The sequence below is a fragment of the Heterocephalus glaber genome, unplaced genomic scaffold, assembly GCF_053883595.1.
Source record: "Heterocephalus glaber isolate CG9 unplaced genomic scaffold, H.glaber_assembly_v1.0 deba00001523, whole genome shotgun sequence".
Lineage (NCBI taxonomy): Eukaryota > Metazoa > Chordata > Mammalia > Rodentia > Bathyergidae > Heterocephalus > Heterocephalus glaber.
In genome coordinates this window covers 10,306,236-10,330,100 of record NW_028258327.1, presented here as the reverse complement: position 1 = coordinate 10,330,100, position 23,865 = coordinate 10,306,236, and the positions used below count along the sequence as shown (strand labels likewise).

At 39.0% G+C, this 23,865-nt stretch overlaps 1 protein-coding gene and 2 pseudogenes across 5 annotated transcripts in view; 1 reads left to right on the top strand and 2 right to left on the bottom strand.

Moving 5' to 3' along the window:
* Positions 1-23,865, top strand: part of Klhl32 (kelch like family member 32) — a 223,595-nt gene that overhangs the window by 119,770 nt on the left and 79,960 nt on the right. For 3 of the 5 annotated variants that reach the window (XM_087187960.1, XM_013078774.3, XM_004862498.3), the window contains one exon: positions 23,061-23,159. The exons of the other annotated variants lie outside the window; for them this stretch is intronic. In XM_087187960.1, coding sequence (XP_087044086.1) covers positions 23,061-23,159 — 99 coding nt within the window. The remainder of the gene's footprint in view (positions 1-23,060; positions 23,160-23,865) is intronic. 5 annotated transcript variants of the gene reach the window in all.
* On the bottom strand, positions 177-955 carry LOC101718975 (non-histone chromosomal protein HMG-14 pseudogene; annotated as a pseudogene).
* LOC110345399 (phosphoglycerate mutase 1-like) lies at positions 16,581-22,964 on the bottom strand (annotated as a pseudogene).

The window sequence follows — 23,865 nt, the reverse complement described above, 5'->3', positions numbered from 1 at the left end:
CTCAAATTTTCAATCTTTCACAGCACATTAGCAAAATTAGGCAAACTGGACTAGCACAACCCAAAAAGATGTTACAGAGTGCACACAATTCTGACAGGGCTATGATCAGGAAGTATTTTTCTTTAGGAAACAATTCTACTAAAATTCTACTAAAAACATGGGAATAGAAGTCATTTAAAATATCCAAGACATATTAAATGCACAACTGTGACTCCAAATTACCATTTAGTATGCTTTATATTGCAGGATATAAAACTAACCCCTACCTATGGAATGTTAAGCCGATACCCAGGACAGTCAAAGCCTGCCATAATTCAATATCCCACTATTTTCTGGTTGTACCAAAAAATAAACAACCAGCAAATTATTTCACCTCTAAAAGAAAATCATTTACACTCAAAAAATGCGATGAGGTAGGATTCTCTCCTTTTTGAAAATGTTTCTAGAGCTACTAAAAAACTTGCATTTACAAAATAGTTGATAAAAATATTCCTCTGGATTGTACAAGAAGGGAGACAGGGAGCACTGATAAGACGCGGTGTGCTCAGTCAGACTTGGCTTCTTTCTCTTCCGTTTCATCAGAGGCTGCACTTTCCTCGTTTTTAGTTTCTCCGTTTTCCGTGGGTAAATCCTCCTTAGGTTCTTGATTAGCCACTTCAGCCTGTTTTCCTTTTGGTCCCCTTTTCCCTTTTGCTTGCACTTTTTTGTTGAAAGATTTATCCTTTCTTACTGTCTTTTTTGGCTTCGTTTCCACTTTTGCAGGAGCAGGTTTAGCCGACAGCCTTGCCGATCTCCTCTTGGGCTCCTCCTTTCCCGCCCCTTCAGCGGAGCTGACCGTCCTCTTGGTCATTTTGGTGTTGCGGAGTGTGCGTGCGGAAGCTGCGGCCCGCGGCCCGCGGGAGCCTTGTGGAGCTACGCTGCTCAGCCACTGCCGCTCCTCCTGCCACCCACTCCTATCAGTCTTATGTTATTCTTCTTTGCATCATCTAGCAGCTGCTGGATTGATTTCTCGTGCTCCCTTACTATTTTTAAGAAATCTCTATTTTCATGGTCACTAACTCAATCCTGTCTTCTATATCTGATACTCTATCTTCACATTCCCTTGATCTACTGTGAATGCTTTCAATGGAGTTTTTAATCTTCTGGCTATCTGTTTGAATCTGTTTCATGGATTCCATTTCTTTCTTATGTTGGGCGATCATGTTTTCCATTTCTTTCTTATGCTGGGCTTTCAGGGCTTCTAGCATGTTTCTGACCTCATCTATTTTTTTTTTATCTGTTTCTGTTCTAGAACCTCTATTCATGTCTTTCACTCTGTTCACCATCTCTGTAGTTATCTGGGAGATTATTTCTGCTTTAAATTTTTCTAGAGCCTCATTCATCTGTTTTGTTATTTCCTGTGCTATCAGTTCAGGGTGTCCAGGTGGTTGATTATCATATTTTTCCACCTCGTTTTCTCCAGGATTTGCCTTTTGTGGGGTGGAAGCCTGAGTTTGTACCTTGCTTAAATGTCTTCTCATTTTTGTATTTGGTACTGTCCTTGGTTTAATTCCTGGGTTGATACTTCAAAATTGGTTATTGTAAGTATCTTTGTTGCTTGTGTTTAGAACCCTTGTGAAATGATTGCTTTTCAGAGGTGTCTTCCAGATATATCTTTTCTTTAGGTTTTGAGTCTCTAATGACCCTGAGGCTATCTCATTTTCATTATACCAGGAAGGTACTCACAACATCTTAGCCCAAATGATACAATCAGCAACACCATAGCATCAAGCACTGCTTAGAAAATGACAATTTGTGGTAGTTATTAATCTATCACCTTTAACTGTCTGAATTAAATAAAAATCGAGGACCAACACAACATATGTTTATAGTGAATAAACTCTTCAATATAGCAACTTTACTCTTCAGGATGGGGAGTTAGAAGGAGTTGGGGAGGGAGGGACAGATAGGTAGAAGGATCAGGAAAGGTTAGCAGTGAGCCCAGAAGATACAGGAAGATCACACAAACTCTAAGAAACTATTGAAGGCAAGAGGAAAAGGCAGAATCAAAGAACAAAGATGTGAATAGATCAACCTAATAGCAATAGGAAGGTTAGATACTGCATTTACTTTCCATTAAAATTAATGATAATCAAGAGAAGGAAAAAGAGAAGAAAAGAAAAGTAAGGAGAAATGCAAATTTGTTCCAGAAAGGAACAAAATGGGAGATGAAGAACAATGTGGGACAGCGTGAGAATGAGTGAGAGAAAGAAAAGAGAAAAGAAAAAAAAAAGAAGAGAAAAATAGATTTCGAAAAGAGTAGAAAAAAATAAAAATTAAGAATTAAAAATAAGAGAAAAGGCCAGGGAGTTAGCTCAGTGTTTCTGCCGCCTGCCTCGCAAGCATAAGGTCCCAAGTTCAATCCCTGGTACCAAAAAAAAAAGAGAGAGAAAAAAATTTTTTTGGAAATAACAAAATAAAAATGAAGGGCCTCCTTCAGGGTATGTCTTTGCTATCACAAAAGACAACGTGGGCAGACTGTGCAGATATAAGTCAGTGAGTCTCAGCAAGCTAGTAGCAGACCTGAGATTCAGGCAGATTTCTGGCTGCAAGTCCCAAGTTGAACTTCTTCTCCTCCTGCAGGGTTGAACTCTGCAAGGTTCTATTGAAGGTTCTAGCTGCCTTTACCCTGAAGATAGTTCAGGTTCTGATGGGGGGTGATGATCCTTCCAACTTACCAAGTAGGGTGGTCTGGTGTGCCTTTATTGCAGAGATTCTCTTCACTTTTCCAGTGGGCTTCAGTTTTTGAGGAGCCTAAGAGAGGCCCTCTCTCTGTTGCTCACTCCTGCTCTATCTTGTGGAGCTCAGGACAATGGTTCTTTAATGTGCCTTTGTAGTGTTGAACAGGGTAGCAATAGAACCAAAAGGCCAGAGGCGTGGGGGGAGGGAACCGGGCCCCGCAGGCGCTAAGCTGGTCTCCTTGTGAGGAGCTCGGGTGGGGGAGGGGGTTCCAAACTGTGTGGGGTCCACACCCTATGCTCTCCTCGCCCTCCGGTCACTGTAGGCGGAGCCCGGGACACACCACGGTTTTTTGTCACCTCGGTCCTCACCTTGTGCTGCCTGGTCGCGTTGTGCGGAGCGTGGAGACAGAGCGGGGGCACTGAGCCGTGCTGGGTCCTCACTCTGTACCCTCTGGTCACGGTAGGCGGAGCCCGGGTCCCCAACGTATGTTTATAGTGAATAAACTCTTCAATGTAGCAACTTTGCCCTTTGGAATGGGGAGTTAGAAGGAGTTGGGGAGGGAGGGATGGGTAGGTAGAAGGGTAGGAGAAGGTTAGCAGTGAGGCCAGAGGACACACGTGAGAGAAGGAAAAAAAAGAAAAGAAAAATAAGAAATACGAATTAGGGCCAGAACAGGAACACAAAGGGAGATGAAGAACAATGTGGTACAGCGAGGGAGCGAGGGAGGGAGAGAGGGAGGGAGGGAGGGAGAGAGAGAGAGAGAGAGAGAGAAGAGAAAAGAGAGATTTAGAAATTTTAAAAGAGTGGAAAAAAATTAAAAATAAGAGCAAAAAATAGTGGTAATTTCGAAAATAACAAAAGATAAAAATGAGTGGCCTCCTTTGGGGTATGTCTCTGCTGTCACAATAGACAACGTGGGCAGCAGTGTGCAGGTCAATGAGTCTCAGTAAGCCAGTCACAGACCCATGAGATTCAGGCAGATTTCTGGCTGCAAGTCCCAAGTTGAGCTCCCTGTCCTCCTGCAGGGTTGAACTGTGCAAGGTTTTATTGCAGGTTCCAGCTGCCTTTCCGCTGAAAATAGTCCAGGTTCCAATGGTAGGTGATGATCCCTCCAATTTAACAAGTAGGGTGGTCTGGTGTGCCTTTATTGCAGAGATTCTCTTCACTTTTCCAGTAGGCTTCAGTTTTCATCGAGGAGCCTGAGAGAAGCCCTCTCTCTGTTGTTCACTTCTGCAGCTCAGGACAATGGCCTTTATGTCCCCCTGTGCCTCTGTAGTGTGGAGCCAGGTAGCTGCACAGCCAAGAAGCCAGAGGTGAGGGCGGGGGCACCTCTGTTGATTCAGGAGCCTGGCTCCACAGGTGGCTGGTGGGCATACTGGGAGGTCCTCACTGGCTCCTGGTCGCAAGTGGGCGTGGCCAGCTGGACAGAGCTGGGGTCAGTCAGCCTGGGGCGCTCTGCCTGCCCTGCTCCCTGGGATTTTCTTGATAGATTTTTAATTATTGCTTCAGTTTCACTTTTTGTTTTGGGATTTTTCAGGGTTCAATTTTGATAATTCATATTTATCTAGGAATCTACTTCTGGATTCTACAATTTATTGGAGTACAGGTTTGCAACATATTTACTAATAATGTTGTGGATGTCAGTGATGTCTTGTGATTTCACCTTTTTCATTTCCTTTTTTTCATTAGGTTTATTGGTACATTTTTGAGTCTTTCCTTTTATTGGTAAGATTGGCTAAAGGTTTGTCAATTTTGTTTGTTCTTTTGATTCATTGATTCTTTGTATTGTTTCTGTAGTTTCAATTTCATTAATTTCTATTCTGGTCTTTATAATTTCCTTATTTGTACTAGCTTTAGATTTGGATTGTTCTTATAGGGTCTTGAGGTATATCACTAGGTTATTTGAACCAATATGTAGGGACCTTCCTTGCCTCTAATCAGTTTTGGCTTGAAGTCCACTTTGTCTGAAAAGAGGATAGCTATTCCTGCTTGTTTTTGAGTTTCATTTGCATAGAATATTGTTTTCCATCCTTTGATCTGTAGTCTATGAATGTCTTTTTGGATTAAATGTGTTTCTCATATAAACCATACTTTTTGGTTTTGTTTTTGATCCATTCTGCCAGTGTTTATCTTTTGATTAAGGAATTGAGACCAGTCACATTGAGAGGTATTACTTGAAAGGTATTGATTAATTCTTGTCATTGTGTTATTTTCCTGTTGCTGATTCCCTTTTTTCCTCTTCTGCTTAAATACTCACCCTGTCTGCTATATTCATTTTATTAGACATATCATCATTGTTGGCTTCATTGTCTCTTTCTAGGATATCCTTGAGAGTTTTTTGGAGTGCTGATTTGATGGTTGTGCATTTCTTAAGGTGCTATTTGTCACGGAAATAACTTATTTTTCCATCAATTTTTAAAGATAGTTTTGCAGGATATATTAGTCTGAGTTTGAAGTTGTTTTCTTTTAGGGCTTGAAACACTTCAGCCTCTTCTGGCCTCTTAAGGTTTGTGTTGAGAAGTCCGCTGTAATTCTAATGGGTTTACCTTTATCAGTGATGTGTAGCTTTTCTTTAACAGCTTTTAAGATTCTGTTCTTGTGTTAGACTTATGAGACTTTACCAATGATGTATTGTGGAGAAGTTCTTTTCAGGTCATAGCTACTTAGGGTTCTAAATGCTCACTTATCTGTATGTTAAATCTTTTCCCTATATTTGGAAGTTTTTTGCTATTATTTCTATAACAGGTTTTTTGTGCCATTGTGTTGTCTTCTGATTTTTCACTAATTCCAGTTAATCTTAAATCAGTCATCTTTGAGTCACCTAGCAGCTGTTAGATCCATTTTCCATGTTCTCTTTTTGTTCTCAAGGTATCTCTGAGAATATGGCCATTAGTATCAACCCTATCTTCCAGTTCTGACACTCTGTCTTCACATTGGTCACTTCTGTTGCCCATACTTTTGATAGAAGTTTTAATCTCCTGGACTTTTTTTTCATGTCTTTTCATGGACTGCAATTCTTTACTAAATTGGTCATTTATGTTTTGTATCATTTTGTTTACCTAAGCTAGGTTTTTCTTAGTGTGAGTCTATAAACTCGCCGATTATTTATTAAAGCTATTATCTGTTCAGTTATATCTTCTCTGAGCTCTCTGAGCACCTTATTGATCTGGTGTTTTAAATTTCCACTTTAACCATTTTGAATAATTTAGCTGTGTGGCTGGGTGTGGTGGCACACACCTATATTCCCAGCACTCAGGAGGCTGAAGCAGGAGGTTCGCCATGAGTTTGAGGCCAGCCTGGGCTCCATAGTGATTTCAAAGCCAACCTGAGCTACATAGTGAGACCTTGTCTCAAAAAAAGATTTAGCGATGTGGCTTTTGATTTCGTCTCAATCAGCAACCCTTGAATCGGGTTTGGGTAGTTGGGAGTTTTAAAAGGCATTTTCTTTGCCTTGCCATCTCTCTCCCTCTGTCTTTTACCCTCTGAGATTTGTGGTTTGATTATAGTGGAAAGCATTTTTTGCTAGTATGAGATAGCATTCCTTAGTGTCTGATGTTTAGTGATGTCCTCTGGGTGTGGCTAACCAGAGGTCTTTGCCTTTATCTAAAGATCTAACCGTCTCCATTAATTTGGGAGTGGAGGGTACAGTGTAATTGGCTCAGCACTGAGTTCTCTGGAAATGAATTATACTATTGTTGACACAGAGACAAAGTAGATATTGGCATTTCATAAGAACCAATTAATAGCAACAAACGTGCCCCCCCTCCACAACAGCAACAAAATCACTAAGAATAATAGAGTCAAAGACAAACTATTATTGACATAACCATAAGAACCAATAATGTAGCTGATCTATGTTAGGATAAAGAGGTCTGTGTTAAAATAAACATAAACCAAATACTGACATACTGTAAGTATCTACTAAATGCAACATCTGTACCTCCACTAACAATAGAATTCAACAGTAATAGCAGAAAGTTAACTCAACATTTAAAGATAAATGTAACTTAGGGCCAGGGATCTAGCTCAGTGGTGTCATTGCCTGCCTTGAAAGCTCAAGGTCCTGAGTTTGATCCCCAGTACCAAAAAAAAAAAAAAAAAAGATTAATGTAATTTAATGGTTATAGTAATAAAGATAGAGGTGCTAAGGAATGGGAAAATGGAAAAAGTAAAAATTGCAAAATAACAAAATATGAGAAGGGAAAGAGAATTGAGATAAAGGATTCTCTTATTAAGGAGTAAAAGGAAATTAATAGAAATAGATTAACAGAAAAGAACAAACAAGAAAAAGAAGGAAAAAACCTCAGAACAATATGAAAAAAGAGAAAAACTAAAAACCAAACCAACCAAACAAACAAAAAACCCAAACCATAAAGAACCAGTGGTGTGGGGATGATTTCAAAAAGACTCCTCTGTGTTTTTGAATATGTGTTTCCTTTCCAGGGTCTCCAGTCTTGGAATCCAGCAGATATGGGGGATGGACAGTGAATCATTGCTAAGACCTTTCTTGTTTCTACATTCACCTTGTTTTGTGTGTGAATGCTGGATTCTGCCCTGCTTTTCTGGGCATGAATGGTCAATGGTGTCTTCCCTAAGGCTGAAATCACTCTGGAAACTCATACTATCTGTATCTTTCTGTTTATCTCAAGTCAAAGTTTTCTCTGCCTAACTCTATTCCCTGTGAGTTTGTGAGGAGCCCCCCTGCTCCAGAAACTCCTTTGTTCTTATGCCCTAGGCTGTGGCAATCATCCAAGCTGAGGCATGACTTTGCTCACGTTAGTAGATGGAGAAAGCAAACAGATGACAAATCTCTGCCTGATATAGGCAGTGGGCCAGGGGTCCAAACTGATCACTGGATTTAATGGCAGCCTGTTCAGCCTCAGCTGCCTCTGAAAGGCACACACATCAGGCTTGGCTTCTCACCACAGAAGGTGGAGCCCCCAGTCCCTTCTCTACTGAGCTTAAACTTTTCAAGGAGTCTATGTCCATCCTACTTCTGTTCTGTGACTGTCTCCTGTGGCTGTCTCCCACCCAGTGCTATGGCAGGGCAACATAAGAAACCTTGGAATGTAGCTGCTCTGCAGTTGCTTTGCAGCAGCTCAGTCCCAAACAATTAATCCCTTCCCAAAATGTTCTCAATTTGACCCTCTCAGATTTGCTGGGTGCTGCACAGGACCTCCTCCCCAACTCCAGCCTGCTTTGTGGAAGGAGTCACTTTCAGAATAAAACTCACAGTTTTTATTGTTTCTAATAGCTGTGGGCTTCTCTTGGTGCCAGCACTGTAAGCCTGGTCTTATATGCATATACTGTGGGGCATTCCAGTGTGCATGCTATAGGGTAGGGTAATTCTTTGTGGTTGGTGACTGCCCTATAATATATATCATTTGGTGTCCCTTGCCACTTGCCCAGTAAATGCTATATTGCCCACCTTTCCCCAATGACTAAAAAGATCCATATAAGTTTTCAAATTGTCCTATAGAAAGTGGCATTGACTCCATTGAGAAATACTGATCAGGTATTCCAAACTTTATACCTAGATCAATCCAGAAATCAATGTCTGGGGTTTAAATAATCTATTAACCTTTATTTTTTATGTGATAGTCTATAAAATGTTTTGATGGTATTTAAAATATCATCAAGTAAATCATTCAATAGCCCTCTTAATGTCTGTAGGAAATTTTCTATTAGATATCAGGATTTTGAGAAACTAGAATTGTCTTTAATATTTTTACCATTTGATCTTGGATTAGATCAAATGGTAAAAATATTATATATTATATTTATAATATTATATATAGTAAATATAATAATATAATATAATATATTAAAATATTATATATATTATATTTCTTCTTTAATTCTGTGGCCTACTTATAATGGCAATGAAGATGGAGATTATACGCACACCTAAACATACACACATTTATGTTCTCTTCTGACCTCATATTATTTTTTTCTTTCCTATTTTCTTTACTGAGTTACTTAGTTGTGCAATCTCAAAGGAACCTTTATGTTAGTTATAGACATTAATGAGTGGTGCTATGCCCCGTTACTTCTTCCTATGATAATTTCAAATATGTTCCATAAATAAACCATTCCCCTTATCTAATAACGTTTTTTCTTCCTTATTTTGGCATAAAAAATAAGGAGCATGCAAATTCTAAAAAAATTACTCTTGCTTGTCTTTGAAAATGGAAGAAAAATCAACTAAACATGTATCTTTAAATAAGAAAAAGGTAAAAAATAGTTTTAACCAAATTCTCATTTAGTTACATATTATGTTATCTTTCTGTTTTCTTCTAGACTTCACCTATATGCGATATAATTTTACACGGTTTTAAAACATAGTTTACTTAAATCCGTTTTCTGGAATTAGATAAAAGTACATTTACCCATAGATATAGAGTATATAAATGTTGCCTTCCTGTAATTTAGCTTTTTATTCCATGTGGATTATTTTTAAGTAATGCAGATACCTGGAATGACTCGATCAGAGGAGGAACACATTTTTAAGGACATTGCCTTCTGAGAGAGTTTTACAGTAACTGTTGATAGATAACGTGCTTCTTAAACTCTTTTCTGTAAATGGGATTCTTGAGCCCTCTGCTGGAAGCATTTAGTATTTGTATAAAGTACTAGTGTACTGGAGTTTTTAAATTCTCAGTGAAAAGATTTTAAAGACAGAGAACTGACAGCAAACATAAGATCTTGTGATTAATATGCAAATTAACAATTGGCCAAATAAAACTTTTACAAAATTTATATTGAAGGTAGATATTCCATTTGAATATAATAATGGTGAGAATATTCAAATTAAGAAATAATTTGAATGGGTTATTGAATATGTTGTTAATTTGTGGCTATTTTATTTCTTTTGTATACTTCATAAAAATATCCTTTACTATTCTCAAAGTGAAATTCATTAATCTACCAAATACTTGAGGAGCACCTACTATGTATTAAGGACTCACTAGATATTAAGGATATATTGATGGAAAAAATACAAACTGAATAATTTTTCAGGGTGGGTAAAACTATGATTGGAAATGTCGGATCAACACACCATTACATTTTTTTAAGAAGTTGGTACCAGGTATCTGAGTTATTTACATGTGGAGCATAGAGAAATACTTCAGTATTTCATGTTCTGCAAGTTTTACAACTTCAGATAGAATGAATAATTGACTTGTAATACTTTACAGTGCACCTGAAAAGTAAGCGGTTAATCTGTAGTGTACACTGCACAGAAAAAAAAATAGCTATTTGTTTTATGGTAATTGAACAATAAAGCTCCTGAAAAAGTGATGATAGCCATTCATCTCTATATTAGCATGTATGCCTCAGGACAGAAATAAGGTTGTACAGCCCAAAAAGTACAGTGCATAACCTAAAAGGGATCCAAGCTTCATTGAAGACTGTTGCACCTTCAGAGAATTATTGCTTGAATATAACTATTAAGAATCAATTCTTGCTGATTGTTGCTGGAGAAATTCACTGTTCACTTCAGCTCTGTGATCCTAAATCTCAGATGGATACTCATCCTTGCCAGGCAATGCTAATCTGTTTTTGTAATAAGTTTGCTTTGTCTTCTTCCTATTGAGTTTCTCATTCCTTCTCCTCTTTTCACAAAGATCGCTCCCTAATGCCCTACCTCTCATACACATACCATAAGGAAAACTCTCCTTCCATTAAGAAAATAGAAGCAGAGAAGAAGATCTGCATTTCCCCACCATCAAATCCTCAAACTTCCCTGTTTCTGTGAACTTATTCTGTGTATTGCCATCTTTTACAGTGAAAGAAGGTGTCTCTGAGGGGTCAGAGGTTTGGGTCCCTAATTAAGTTCTGATTTCACTCCCTTTCATCCTCTCAGACCTCATTCCTCTAAAGCTCACTTCTCTACTGCGTCTTTCCCACAGCATATGAACATGCTGTATTGCATATCTTTAAAAAAATCCCCTTCTTAATAGGACACACATGTGTGAATACCAAGTAGTTTCTCTAGTGTGAGAAACTGAAAGTGTAAATAAGAATTAAAATGATTAAAACGAATAATTGATAATTTGAAATAGGAAGAAAAGGTCCAGAGGGGTAGGGGAAGGGGAAAGGAAAGGAGAGAAAGGAAAAATTATGAGAAAAGAAAAAAAATGGAAACAAAGTCTATGTAAATAGGGAAGGGTGGAGGGGATGAAGGGCGCACAGGCAATGGAGAAAAAATAAGAACCAAGATACATCATGTACAGGGACAAACACCCAATGATAAATATAAACATTGTTTACCTAAAATGTGCCAATAAAAGAATTTAAGGAAAAAAATTCCCCTTCTTGTTCTTATATAAATCCCTTTCTTGTTCTTATGTTCCTCTTTAGCTACCATTTATTTCCCTGTCTTTCACAGTGGAACATATAAAAAGTGTTACACAAACTTATTTTTCCTCATTTGCACTCATTTTTCTCTTGTATTTTCACTTCTTCAGTCTGGAGACTTCCAGCTTCAGCATTCCAGTGAAACTGTTCTTTTCAGTCACAAATGTTGCCAAATCCAACTAAGCACTGCTGTATATGACCTCTCAGCCTTGTTAATTACGGCCAACCTTCCTCTCCATGGAGGCTTTTTCTCCCTTGGTGTTACGGCTCTTTCTAAATGTCCCCTCAAAGCCTCATGCAGTCTTTTTCAAACATAGTTGAATCTGGAATGTGTGATGCTGGGATTAAGGGCCTGTGATTACTAAACCACTACATGTGAGTTATTGGTTTGGCACCGCCCTAATCCCGGTAGTCTGGATGGGATAAAAGGGGCAGAAAGATGCTGTTAAGGTTCCCTTGTTGCTTTTGCTACCTTGTGTGCACTATGTTGTTTCTCCTCTGCGATATCTGTCTGCCATCCACCATCCACCCTGCCTTGGAGCCAGTCGATTATGGACTGAAACCTCTACAAACTGTGAGCTAAATAAATCCTCTGCCCTTTAACTTTGGGTGTGCAATGAGAGAAAAGTAACTAACACACTTGGCTTTCTTGACACCACATTCATGGGCTCTTTTGCGTCTCCCTAGGCTTCTCCCCATCATTTCTTTCCAAATGTCTTTCCTTGCCCCACCCTTAATCCTGCTGCTTCAGGATTGACCTGTTTAGTCTAAATAGCTTCCTTGCATTCTCCAGACTCTGGTTATTTGGTACAATGTAAGTCTATTGACTTCCAATCTCTGCCTACACTGTAGACCAGAGATCAGCAACCCTTTTCTATGAGGGGCCAGATAATAAATAATTTAGGTTTTGCAGGCCATGTAAAGTCTCTATCACAAGTACTTAATTGTGCTATTGTAACTTGAAAACTGCCAGAGACAGATAAGAATCTACGCTGAAATTTGAATTTTTACATGTAACAGACTGTTAATCTTTTACATTATTACTATTTAAAATATTAAATTATTCTTAAAAATTAACATCCCCAAATGAAATATTTAGGCATATTATGAATTAATGCTGCTATAAACATCTACATTTTTGTATATATATTCATTTTTAACTTCATTGATTGTGGTGGATTAACTGTCAACTTGGGATGCCCAGCTGAACTGAATCAGCATGGTCTGGGCATGGAAGACCCACCTGAGGATTGTTGCCAATGGCATAAAAGGAGAACTGGAGAGGAAGATCATTTGCTGTTGTTTTTCTTGGAGAGGCTTGCTGCAGCTAGTTTTCCCAATGTGAACTTGGCTGTTCTCATCAGGAGGAGAAGCTCAGGTCCTTGTTGTCTCTGTGAATGTCTGCTGTTCTCATCCGGGGAGCTCTGGTCTTCACCTTGAGCATTGCTTCCTGGCGCCGGTGCAGATCCTTCACCCTGCTGGCCCAGGCTTCCTGACTTCCCCACTGGCCTTTGAGCCTTCTCAGTGCAGTTCTTCAATAAGGATTTGCATGGGACATTGCCTTGGGCTCTAAGCCTTTAGCTGGACTTGTATGGGACATTGCCATGGGATCCAGGCCCTCGGCTGGATTCTTCGGGTCTCTAATGTGTGGACAGATCTCTTGCACTCCTCTGTATTTGACTTTTTGGGTGAATGTTGCGGAATAGTTCTGTAGATTGTGTGTCCTGTATTGAGTCTATTCCCATGAAAACCCTGCCTACAACATTGATTAAATCCCAAGGAGCATGATTTCTGTATCATATGGTAAGAATGTGTTTAATTTTGTAAGAAACTTCCAAACTGTCTTCTCAAGTGGCCGTGTGACTTTTCATTCCCATCAGCAATGAAGGAGAGTTCTACATTCTATAAAACTCTGATGGAATAATGAACAAAATAAATGAAGAGATGTTCCATATTCATGGATGGGAAGATTCCATATTGTCAAGATGTCAGTTCTTTCCAATTTGATCTATAGAGTCAATAAACCCCAATCAAAATTTCAGAAAATCATTTTATGAATATAAGAAAATTGATCATACTTTTTATACAGAGAGGCAAAAGGTACCAGAATAGTCATCACAAGATAGAAGAGCAAAATTGAAGGACTGACAATTCCTGACTTAAAAACTTCCTAAAAAGATACAGTAATCAAGACTGTGTGATCATGGCAAAAGGTAGACAAATATATCAATGAAACAAGATAGAGGCCAGAAATACATTTTTGACAAAGGAGCAGAGATAATACTATAGATAAAAGGTAGTCTTTTCTGCAAATGGTACTAGTTCAACTGGACATCTTCATCCAACAAACTAAAACTAAAGAAACAAGTCTAATTATAGACTTTACACTTTCATGAAAATTAATTCAAAATAGACCTAATTGTAAAATCTCAAACTAGAAAACTCCCAGATGATAACATCAAAAAAAAAATCTAATGACTTTGGATATGACAAAGACTATGTAAAGACACCACAAACGTGCAAGGAATAAATAATAATCTGGACTTCACTAAAGTTTAAAACTTCTTCAGTACAAAAGGCAATACCAAGAGAATGAGAAGACAAACCATATACTGGAGAAAATATGTGCAAAAATTATGTCTGATAAAGAAATATTGTCCCAAATACATAAATAATTTTGAACTCTCAGCAATAGAAAAATGAACAATCTGACTTTTAAAATGGGCCAAAGACCTGAAAGACACATCATCAAAGAAGATATACTTGCAGCAAATAAGCATGTGAAAGGATGCTCAATATCATTTTAGAGAAGTACAAATTAAAATAACAATGAGATACTACCATCCATATTAGCACCCAACACCAGCATCCAAAACTCTGCTGGCAGGATTGCAGAGCAGCAGCAACTCTCCTTGCTGATGGGAATGAAAACTGGTACAGCCACTTGAGAAGACAGTTTGGAGGTTTCTTACAAAATAAAACACATTCTTACCAGAAATCGTGCTCCTTGATAGTTAACCAAAGAAATTAAATCTTTGATTTTCCCACCAAATCAGACACCTCATTCATTTTACTTTTGTAAGTTGAGGCATTTAGTCTGACCTGAACTCTAAGTACCATGGCAACAAAAGAATTTGTTCATCTAGTTCATACACATAATTCGTCTGGTTTTTAACCTAGAAAGGTGCATGGAACATTAGGCTTAGAAAAGATTTATTGATTGAGTAAATTCTTTTGCCTTCAGTTTCCTTATCTGCCATATTAGCATTTTTACTTGCAAGGGTGTTAAGTAGGAAAAGGGTTAAGAAATGACAGAAAACATAAACGAAATGCCCATGTAAGACCTTGACTATAGTAGGCAGTGTGTAAATACTACAAGTAAGAGTAGAAAGAAGTTAGGGCCATTGTGAAGTAGATTTTTTAAAATAAAATTAACAACAGCAATAGTAGCTCCATTTTCTTACCCTATAAAACATGCCAGGTGTTATTCTAATCATTTTATCTGGTTTATCTCATTTCATTACACAAATTCTATGTAGATAGACAGCAGTCATATGTTTGTTTTTAAGATGATGCTAAACACAGATGTTCCAATGACTTACTCAAGTTCCTATGGTAGAATCTAGAGCCATACTTCTTCCACCACTCCTTATAAAGCAAATGCAGAAAAGACCCAAATGAACATGAAATTGTATATTAATGATATGTTTTATATGAAGATTCATTTCAGTGAAATTAGATATCACCAACACAGTGTTCCTTTAATATCCTGTACCCAGTACTGTCTTAGCATCAATTACACCACAATAATAATAAGTCCATTTGGCTTCTTTCTTCTTTCTCTACTCAAACATCTATCAGTGACACAGTTAAGTAGGCCCTAGAAATGAACAATGGCATCAGCACTATTTATTCTTTCAGAGAACTTCTGTCTTTTGATATCAGTATTTTAGTTACTATTTCCTCTTTGGTCATGTAAGCATTATGAAAAAAAATGATTTCACTATGGAGAAGCCCAACTTCATTAATAAAGCTTGATGGAATGAAACATACTATCTTCATCATACTTGAAAGAGCACTGGTTATAAAAGTAAGTTTTAATTATTAATTTGGCTTTTCTTTTAACCTGTAATGACCTTCATGTTTCATTATATTTTAATTGCTAAAAGTACTTCCTTTTCTTAGAATTAGAAGCTATCAAAAATGCGTTCTGCTTTTTCAAATAGCCACATTTTAAGGTGATGTAAGTATATATAATTTATCTTTACATTTTGTTAAGTTATGTATTTTATTAATTTAAACATAATGAAGAAAACTATGTTAGAAAGAAGTAGGTGACAGAACTATTAATCTCAGAGCTTTGAAATGCCAGAATCATACTAATAAAGAAGGAAGCCGAAAGCAAAAGGAGTTTGTTCATAGAATATGAAAGGACTAAAGCTTTTTTCATCTGAAGAATTATTTGACAGTTTTCTTCAGTCAAATCAGGTATCACCAACCAAGTAGTTCTACAGCATCCTATGCCCACTATCGTCTTAGCATTAATTCTACTACAGCTTAATAATTCTATATGGATCATTTCTTCTCTCTCAACTCAAGCACCCAGCCAAAGTATTTAATCCATCCTTCTTACTTATGTTCTAAAATGCTAAGGATACACATGCATTTTTTTAGGGCTTAAAGCAGTCTTTTGAGGTAGATACTATCATAGAGATGAGAATGCTAAGGCACATGGAGTTTTAATTTTTCCTAGTTCCTTTTGCCAGCAAGCGTAGGAGCCAAGATATGAAGTCAGTGAGGCCTGGAGCCCATGGGCTGTAGTTCATCAGAAAATTGTGGCAGTTTGGAATCCTGGGAGACTGATTCCAGCTGGGCTTTGGGATGAAGAAAGACCCTCTATGTTTTGTATAGAAAGTGAAGTTCAAGTTAGATCTTGAAGAACAAGTAGGATTTTCACACATGGACATTAAAGAAGTAAGGAAGTGGGGATGCAAGATGATGAAAGAGGTATTGCCTTTGTGTAGAGAACAAACAGTGAGCTGTTGGTTTTATCCAAGCGACCAGAAAGTCTCAGAATTGGCAATAAGCTTTTCAAAGCCCGTTGCACCATCATGAGAGTGTCTTAATACAAAGATACAATGTTGAATTACCTGATTTTTTGGAGGACAGACTTCTAATAAGTATTGCTCAAGTACAACACTTCAACAGAAATATTTGTTATGTACATTTCAACATAATAGAGATACTTACAAAGTTTTTATTGTTTTTATTATCTTTATTTGATTTTTTCCTTAAAAATAAACTTAAGGTGTCAGTTGTAGAGGTGCAGTACATGAATAATTTAGAAAATCCTTTGCTTTATACACAGGTGCCACCTTGTGGATAAACAGTCCTTATGATTTTGAAATAAAAACTAGACTAAGGGCACTTTCTAGATCTCACGTTTTATATTGCATCTATGTTTCATGTTCCATCTATTCTTTTTTATAGAAAAAATTAATGCAAAGGGCTTTATGTGTCTGTAATATATTTTTTTGAACATCACTCCTTTATTGCACTGATCTGGATAAAAAGATTTAGTGCAGTTATGCTCAGAATGAGTACTGGACCCACGTGGCAAGACCAAGCAACTGGAGCATGATTCAGAAATCAGGCACAGTGATCAAGACTTGGACGTGATCAAGAAGCATTTCACTGCCACAAACAAAGCAAACACATGCTAAGATACACAGGAGGTCACACTCCTCCCCTGCAGAGGCCAAAGATCTTATCTTGTATTAGTGTGAAGAATGGCTTATTTTCTGGTGACCACACATGAAACCCCAGAAGGATTTTTATTTAGTAATACACACACAGTTTTTTTTTTTCTTGTAAAAGTAAGTGTAACACATAAACTTAATTCAAGCTTGATCCCTACCTTCTGGAGCCAGCTCCTTTGGGGTCAAGGAGAAAATAGCTTTTTTTTTTTTTTTAACACCATGCAGATTACATTCATCTTCCACTAGAATGACCAGGGCCTCCAGTCAGTGACCTGACTACAGAAGAGTACAGGGCTGCCTCTTAGGAAGATAACAGGCTCTCTGGCTTCTCCTTATCAGTCATGCCTTGGCACGGTTCCTCCCTATCCCCTACTCAGTCAGGTCCTTAGTAAAGGAAGCAGAAGCACTAGGAAAAACACGAATTATGACCTCTTGACTCTTCTGGATAGCTGTGATCAGTGTAACAGGTACTATGAGAAGTGCAGAGGAATGGAAGGAGGAAGAGGGTGTTCTTTGGGGTCTTAGTCTGCCTGTTTACCCTCACTTCTTGGGCAGCCATAGCATCTATGGCTTTGTTCATGGTCTCTTCACCCCAAGGCACTGCATGGGGCTTGATGAGCTTTAAGTTCTTGTCTAACTCCTAGACAATAGGATGTCAACTGGCAGGTTCAGCTCCATGATGGCTTCTTCAGAAAGACCTTAGATGCTTGACTATGCCCCAAGGCTGTTGTGTGGGCTGCACTCAGGACCTGTTTCCCCTCCTCGATCTGGGGAACAGTTTATTCACTCCAAAAGGGCAGAGTTCTGTCAGTAGTGTCTTGCAGATTCACAGAAAGCAGCTGATCTTGCTGTAGAAGGGATGATTGGTTGCACTGGGAGTGGTGGAACGTCACAGGAGCACCTCCAGATCTTTACATGTGCCTGTCTCCCTGTGCTTGGCAGCTGTTCATACTTTATTGAGGCAAAACAGATCCCCATAGTGTCGCTCACTAGGGCTCTGAGTCCTCACCACTGGCAGCCACATCTGACCAGTGGCATCTAGCACTGTCCAGAGGGTCTGGGCTGCTTTTTTTTTTTTTTTTTTTTTTTTTTTTTTTGGTTTTTTGAGACATGGTTTTGCTGTGTAGTTCAGACTGGCCTTGAACTCACTATGTATCCTAGGTTGGTCTCAAACTCATGGTGATCCTCCTGCCTCTGCCTCCCAACTGCTGGGATTATAGACATGCACCACCACAACACCATGACTCTGGGTTGCTCTTTTCTATACCGAGGTAAAGCAGATATCAAATTCATAGCCAGTACTGCATAGCACCTGCTTGCTGTGCTTCGCCTCCTCATGGCTAACAGGCTCATGTTAGCATTGTGTCAGACACTGAGGGGGTTCTCAGAGTTCCAGATGTTCTTGCCATGGTAGATCAGCAACAGCTCATAGCTACCATTGCTCTGGGTTGGGAATGCAGTGTCCTCTGGGGCTTGCTAGGATTCGGGTTGTAGCCTCATCTCTGCTGTGCTTTCTACCTCCTTGAATATCTTATTATTTATACTTTTAAAAATTCAGTTTATTTCATGACTTATAAACTCAAAATTGTGATAATTGATAATTTTCCATTTTGCTATACTGTACGAAAAAGTAAAAAGAATCCCAAAGAAATACGGTATAAAAATGGAGAATGTGTTTATTGTTATAGCTAATCTAATTTTGATTTGCATGAGAGCTTGTGTTTGCACGCATGATTGTGTTCATGTGTACATATGTATGTGTATTTAGTAAAGTGTACTTAGTTGTCTGGCCTTAACACATTCACAACCGGGCTGTGTTTGCATAGCTTGCTGCCAGGCAGCTTAAACCACTGGTGCTATAAGCATGACTGTCCCCTTGGGTGGCTTTTTATTAATTTTATTAGTTAAAAAGACTGATAAAAGTGATTAAATCCATTTGTACCACCAGTGGTTCAAGGCCCTCAATGGGACAGTCATGTATGTACCTTGGTGGTTCAAATTGGTGGGAATGGATTAATGTGTTCAAATCTTTCAACTTACTCCAACCCAAAATAAATCAAAAGTTTCCTAAAGCAAGAAGTAAGGAAGACAGCTTTGAAGATTTTCGATTTTCTGAAGATGCTAACTCTTTCACAGGCAGAATAAAAGGTCACCATGAGACTTGTCATGGCTATTAAGGCACCGCACCATGAGCAGCTAACCTAGCACCAGGGCATGGACACCTGGTGAGTGTAACCGAAGAGCTGAAGAAGGGAGGGAGTGCATGGATGCCATGGGTCTGTCGGTGGTCTGCGCTTCTCCCTGTCAGACACAGTTTCACCCTCCCAGAGTCTGACCCATGGTGCAGAATCTTACCTCAGGTCGCACACTTCTCTCTCAGAAGTTTCTGGCCTCATATAGTGCCTAGAGATATTGTGGAGACCAAGATCCAGTCTTTTTTCAGTTTAAAGGGTTTTCATTAGAGACTCTGCAAATTCCACTGTCTACTACCAACTCTGCTTAAATTGGTGGCCAGGGGACATGTTTGGATGAGTATTCAAGAGTACCTCCTATAGTTGGAGCATATCTTCAGTGGACTGAATTGCACCTTCTGTAGCACTGGTGGGTATTATCCCTATTACTTTGTCATGCCACCTAGAATCACCATAACCACAGTCCCCAGCCAGTTCTATCCCCATTTGACCACAGTGACCACATTTGTGGTGGGGGTCAGATGAGAACCTCTTCTTGGTTCATGTAACCTTATCTACCACAGGTGCCAGAAAAATTACTGGGCCTGACCCAAGTAATGAGATTGTCACTTTCCTGATAGCAGATATCCTCTTTCAAGCACACACCCTGTGTTCTGCCACCTGGAGGACAGGTGCGGTTGGCTTGTGGGCAGAAAATACTTTATATAAATGGCCCTGTAGATGAGAGACATTCATTCCTTCACCTAAGCTTTGCTCCTTATTGCCTAAAAACTTGTTTGCAAATCTAGAGAGGTCCCAGATTTTCCCTCACTCAACCAGGTGAGCATCTTTGAACGAAGAGAAATGCCCAGCCTACTTTGACTTTTCTAAGGCTTTTATCATTTACGCTGGATTCTTGGCTTCTTAGTCTTATGCATCTTGCATTTTCTTGATCTTTGTCTTGACCACTTTTTGTGCCTCTAAAGTAAGGTCCTCCCAACTGATGAGTGATTGGATGTGTCAAGCCACTTACATTAGCTCCCACTCCAACATTGTGCTGTCTGCTTTCAAAGGATATCCCTCCCTTCGTGCAGGTGGTCCTCAGTTGACCAACTAAGTCTTGAGGAGATTGAACCTTTGTCTTTATTCCTACCCAAGCACAGATTCTTTGAGAATATACATTAGAAAATCCAGTCACAAAAGAACAATAGAGCTGAATTTAAAAGACTACTACAAGTGGGGTTTGCAAATGCTGATTCTGTTTCCATGAGAACCAGATGTTCTGGTTGAGTTTCTCCAAACCTTTAAAAGCACTTAGGGATTTTCTGTGCTAAAGTGTGTTTTTTAGGGGGAAAATACTTATAATGAGGAGAGAAAGAAACTATAGAGCAAAAATAAGAAAGAAAAAAAAATCCCAATATGGATTTTCTGTGTGAAAGTTTCTTACAGTGAGCTTGTTGGATGTGTTACACATGCTATGGAATATTCATCTTGTCTCTCTGTGATATCTGTCTTTGTGTTTGGCATTACCGAGCCTTAGAGGTTATCATGAATGCCAGTTGTGTGAAATGAGCACAACTGACAGGATTTAAAGGCTCACACTAACCTTTTTAATCTATCTATTCCCTATTCTCCGCCTTAGGCCATGCCTCTTCTGCGAGACTAAACGACATCCTTGCTCCTCTGATGGGAGCTGGATTCATTTCCTGAATGTCAGTCAAAGCCTCCCTCCTTGAGGAGCTGGAGAAATTCAAGCTTCTCCTTCTGACTAGATGGAAAAGAGCTATAAAGAATTTTCAGAATAAGATGAGTGTTAGTATTTTTGCCAACTGTGCTTAACTTTTTCATTTCTTTAATTCAGTTTATAGTTCTTTTTTCCTTTCCCATTTGTTAGATTAATAAAATTCATTCTGAATTAAGCATTTGTGCAGAGATCAGTTAATTATCAGATCTTTTATTTAAATAAACCCATCAATGCTGAATGATAGCTGTGTGCTGGGCATTGTTCTAAGTGCTTGGGATTCAAAATAAGACCACATCACTGCTCTCCTGGAGTTCATATCCTAGTGAATAATGGAAAAAAATAATGTGTAACATGCCAAGGGAGGTTAAGTGCTGTAAAGCAGTTAGGAGATGAAGAACAATAGGTGTTAGGGAGTGAGGTCCCCATAGGATAGTCAGTAAAGTCCTCTGAGATAAAGTTGTATCTGCACAGAAATCTGAAGGATGTGAAGGAGGAAACCATGCTGAAAGTTTGAGAAAGATTGATCCAGGTAGAAAAGGCCAATTTGATGAATAGTATTTTTAAAAGGTAGTGCAAGGGGGCAAAGGAGAAAGTAGTGCCACTAGTTAGGAGGCTTCTATAGTTAAGTCTGTGAAAATGGAGTGGATTGGACTAGAGTTATAATAATGGAAGTAGTAAGCAGTGATTGGATTCTTTGAAGATAGAGTCAAAAGGAGTGATGTGAAGTATGAGGAAGACGAGAAGAATCAAGAATGACTCCAAGGTTCTGGCCTAAATAATTGATAGTTGCTGTTTGCTGAGATGGCAGGATTGGGCTAGGATCAGGTTTGGTGGGTTGTGGAAAGGATTGCTCAGTGGGGCATGCTCAGTTTGAGCTGCTTGCTAGACATCCAAGCAGCTATGCTGAGGAGGCAGTTGAGTATAAGAGTGAAATTCAAGAGGTGAGATGGGGGCAGGAGAATTAAATTCAAGTGTCAATCAGTGTATAGATGATGTTAAAGCCATGAGATTGCATGGAACTATCTACAAGTGAGTGGAAAAAGGAAAAATCTGAAAACTGAGCTCAGGTCATCTCCAAAGCAGAGGTTGAGAAAAATGGCTAGGGAAGTAGAAGAAAGCCAGGAAGGAATGTTGTCCTAAAAGCTAAGAGAAGTAGTCAGTCTAAAAAGGAACACAATCTCCTTTGCTAACTACTCCTGGCTAGAGTAAAATTAACACTGATAAACGACCCTTGGGTTTGAACACAGGAATGTCACAGGCAGCCTTAATGAGGGCATTTTTAGTGGAACAGTGGAAGGAAAACATCAAAGGAATGGGTGACAGAGAAAGCAGAGCTAAGAATACAGCATTTGTACACTGAATGTATAGACAACTTTCCAGGGGAGTTTTGTAATGAATGAAGAGGAAGGAATGTGGAGGGCCTAGAGCAGTGTTGGCAAACTTTGTAGAGCTCTCAGGGATAAACAGCCTGCTGCAGCACATGTGTCATGTGTTCACCACAACTGGCCTAGAGGAAGCTGTGGGATCAAAGGAGGGCATTTCTCTTTCTCAAGCTAAGAACGGTAATAGCATACAGTATTTGTATGCTGATGGGAACTATTAAGCAGTAGAAAGATAATATATAATGGGGCAGGGACCAGGCTGCAGGCAGAATGAGTTCAAATCAAGTGCGTATGTGGAGTATTGGGAAAGCAGAATGTACTGATACAAATACAGCTTGAGTGATGATAGGTTTGTGGTGAAAATGGGGAGACAGAAGCGTTGGAGGCTTGAGAAAGAAGACATGTAATGTATGAGTGAAAGAGTGAATTGATGACAGCAATGTTGCTCATGTCGCCCTCCTGTAGCATCACATGGCTAGGAAAACATAACTCCTTTCCCTAAAATACCTGTTAACTGTCCTGTTTCTATAATCTACTAAAGAGCAAAATTCTGAAATGTTCTTTGAAAAACTAAAACTTAGTTCTTTTATATTTTACAAGGTATATCACAAACTGAATTTTAAGAGGGGTATATTGTTCTTTAAAAATCTTCAAATTCTCCTGCAAAAATTAAGCGGCTAAGTACAGAGTTTCACACACAAGAAATGAGAATTGGCCTGTGCAGCAAGGAGAGAACTCAGCTGTTACCGTGAAAGCCATGACCTACTAGTCTGAAAAGAAAGAACTGACTTCCATGATCAAGAACAGCATCAATTAAGTACATAGGGATCTTGCATTTTAAACAGAGTGTGCTACATTTATTCCTTAAGCAGTACTGTATTATGTAGCTCATGGTTTTCTTTTTATAAAAATAAAACAGATTTTGTTGGAGCCAGGCGTGATCCAGGATGTGTTGGCAGCTGGCAGCCACCTACAGCTGTTGGAGCTTCTCAATCTATGTTCCCACTATCTCATCCAGGTATGTGAGCTTGCACACTGCTACTATGCCCTTTACATCTCATCCCCTGCAGTCCTAAGCTGTCCCCACCAACTGGAACCCATTGACATGTAAAGTGTGTGTGTGTGTCTCCTGTAATGGTAGAATTTCTCCAGGACACAAGCTAAGAGACTCCTAGGAGGACAGCTGCAATTCTTGTGCCCTGTCGGAGATGTGAGCTTTCCCCCTCACCCCTCTGTCCATTCCAGTGCCCCATTATCCTCTGGTAGAAGATTATTTCAATACCTATTCACAGGCTTTCCCTGTGGGCTCCTGGGAAGTTGACACTGGAAAAGTTCATGGTCTGAAACAGTGTCATCCGATTGTGTAAATAGACACAAATGCAGGAAAAGTCATATAGTCATTGAAGATTTTGGTAACAATAGCTAATATATCACAAAATCAAATAGAATTAGGTATCACATGAACTTCCCAGCCAGTAAACACTGGAGAAGGGATGAGTGAGGTGCACATTCTTCCTCTTACCTGCTGGCTGGTCAAGAAAGTTCCATGAGAAGGAAGGAAGAAAAAGCTCCTGTTCACCAAGCACCTACTGTGTATTCACAGATGTTTCATATTCAGTCACCACAGCAACTTTGCACATGAAAAATGAAAGATCAGAAATTCGAAATTACCCAGCTTATTGGAATCCGTATGGCTGGTAAGTGGGAGGTCTTTCTGATTCCAA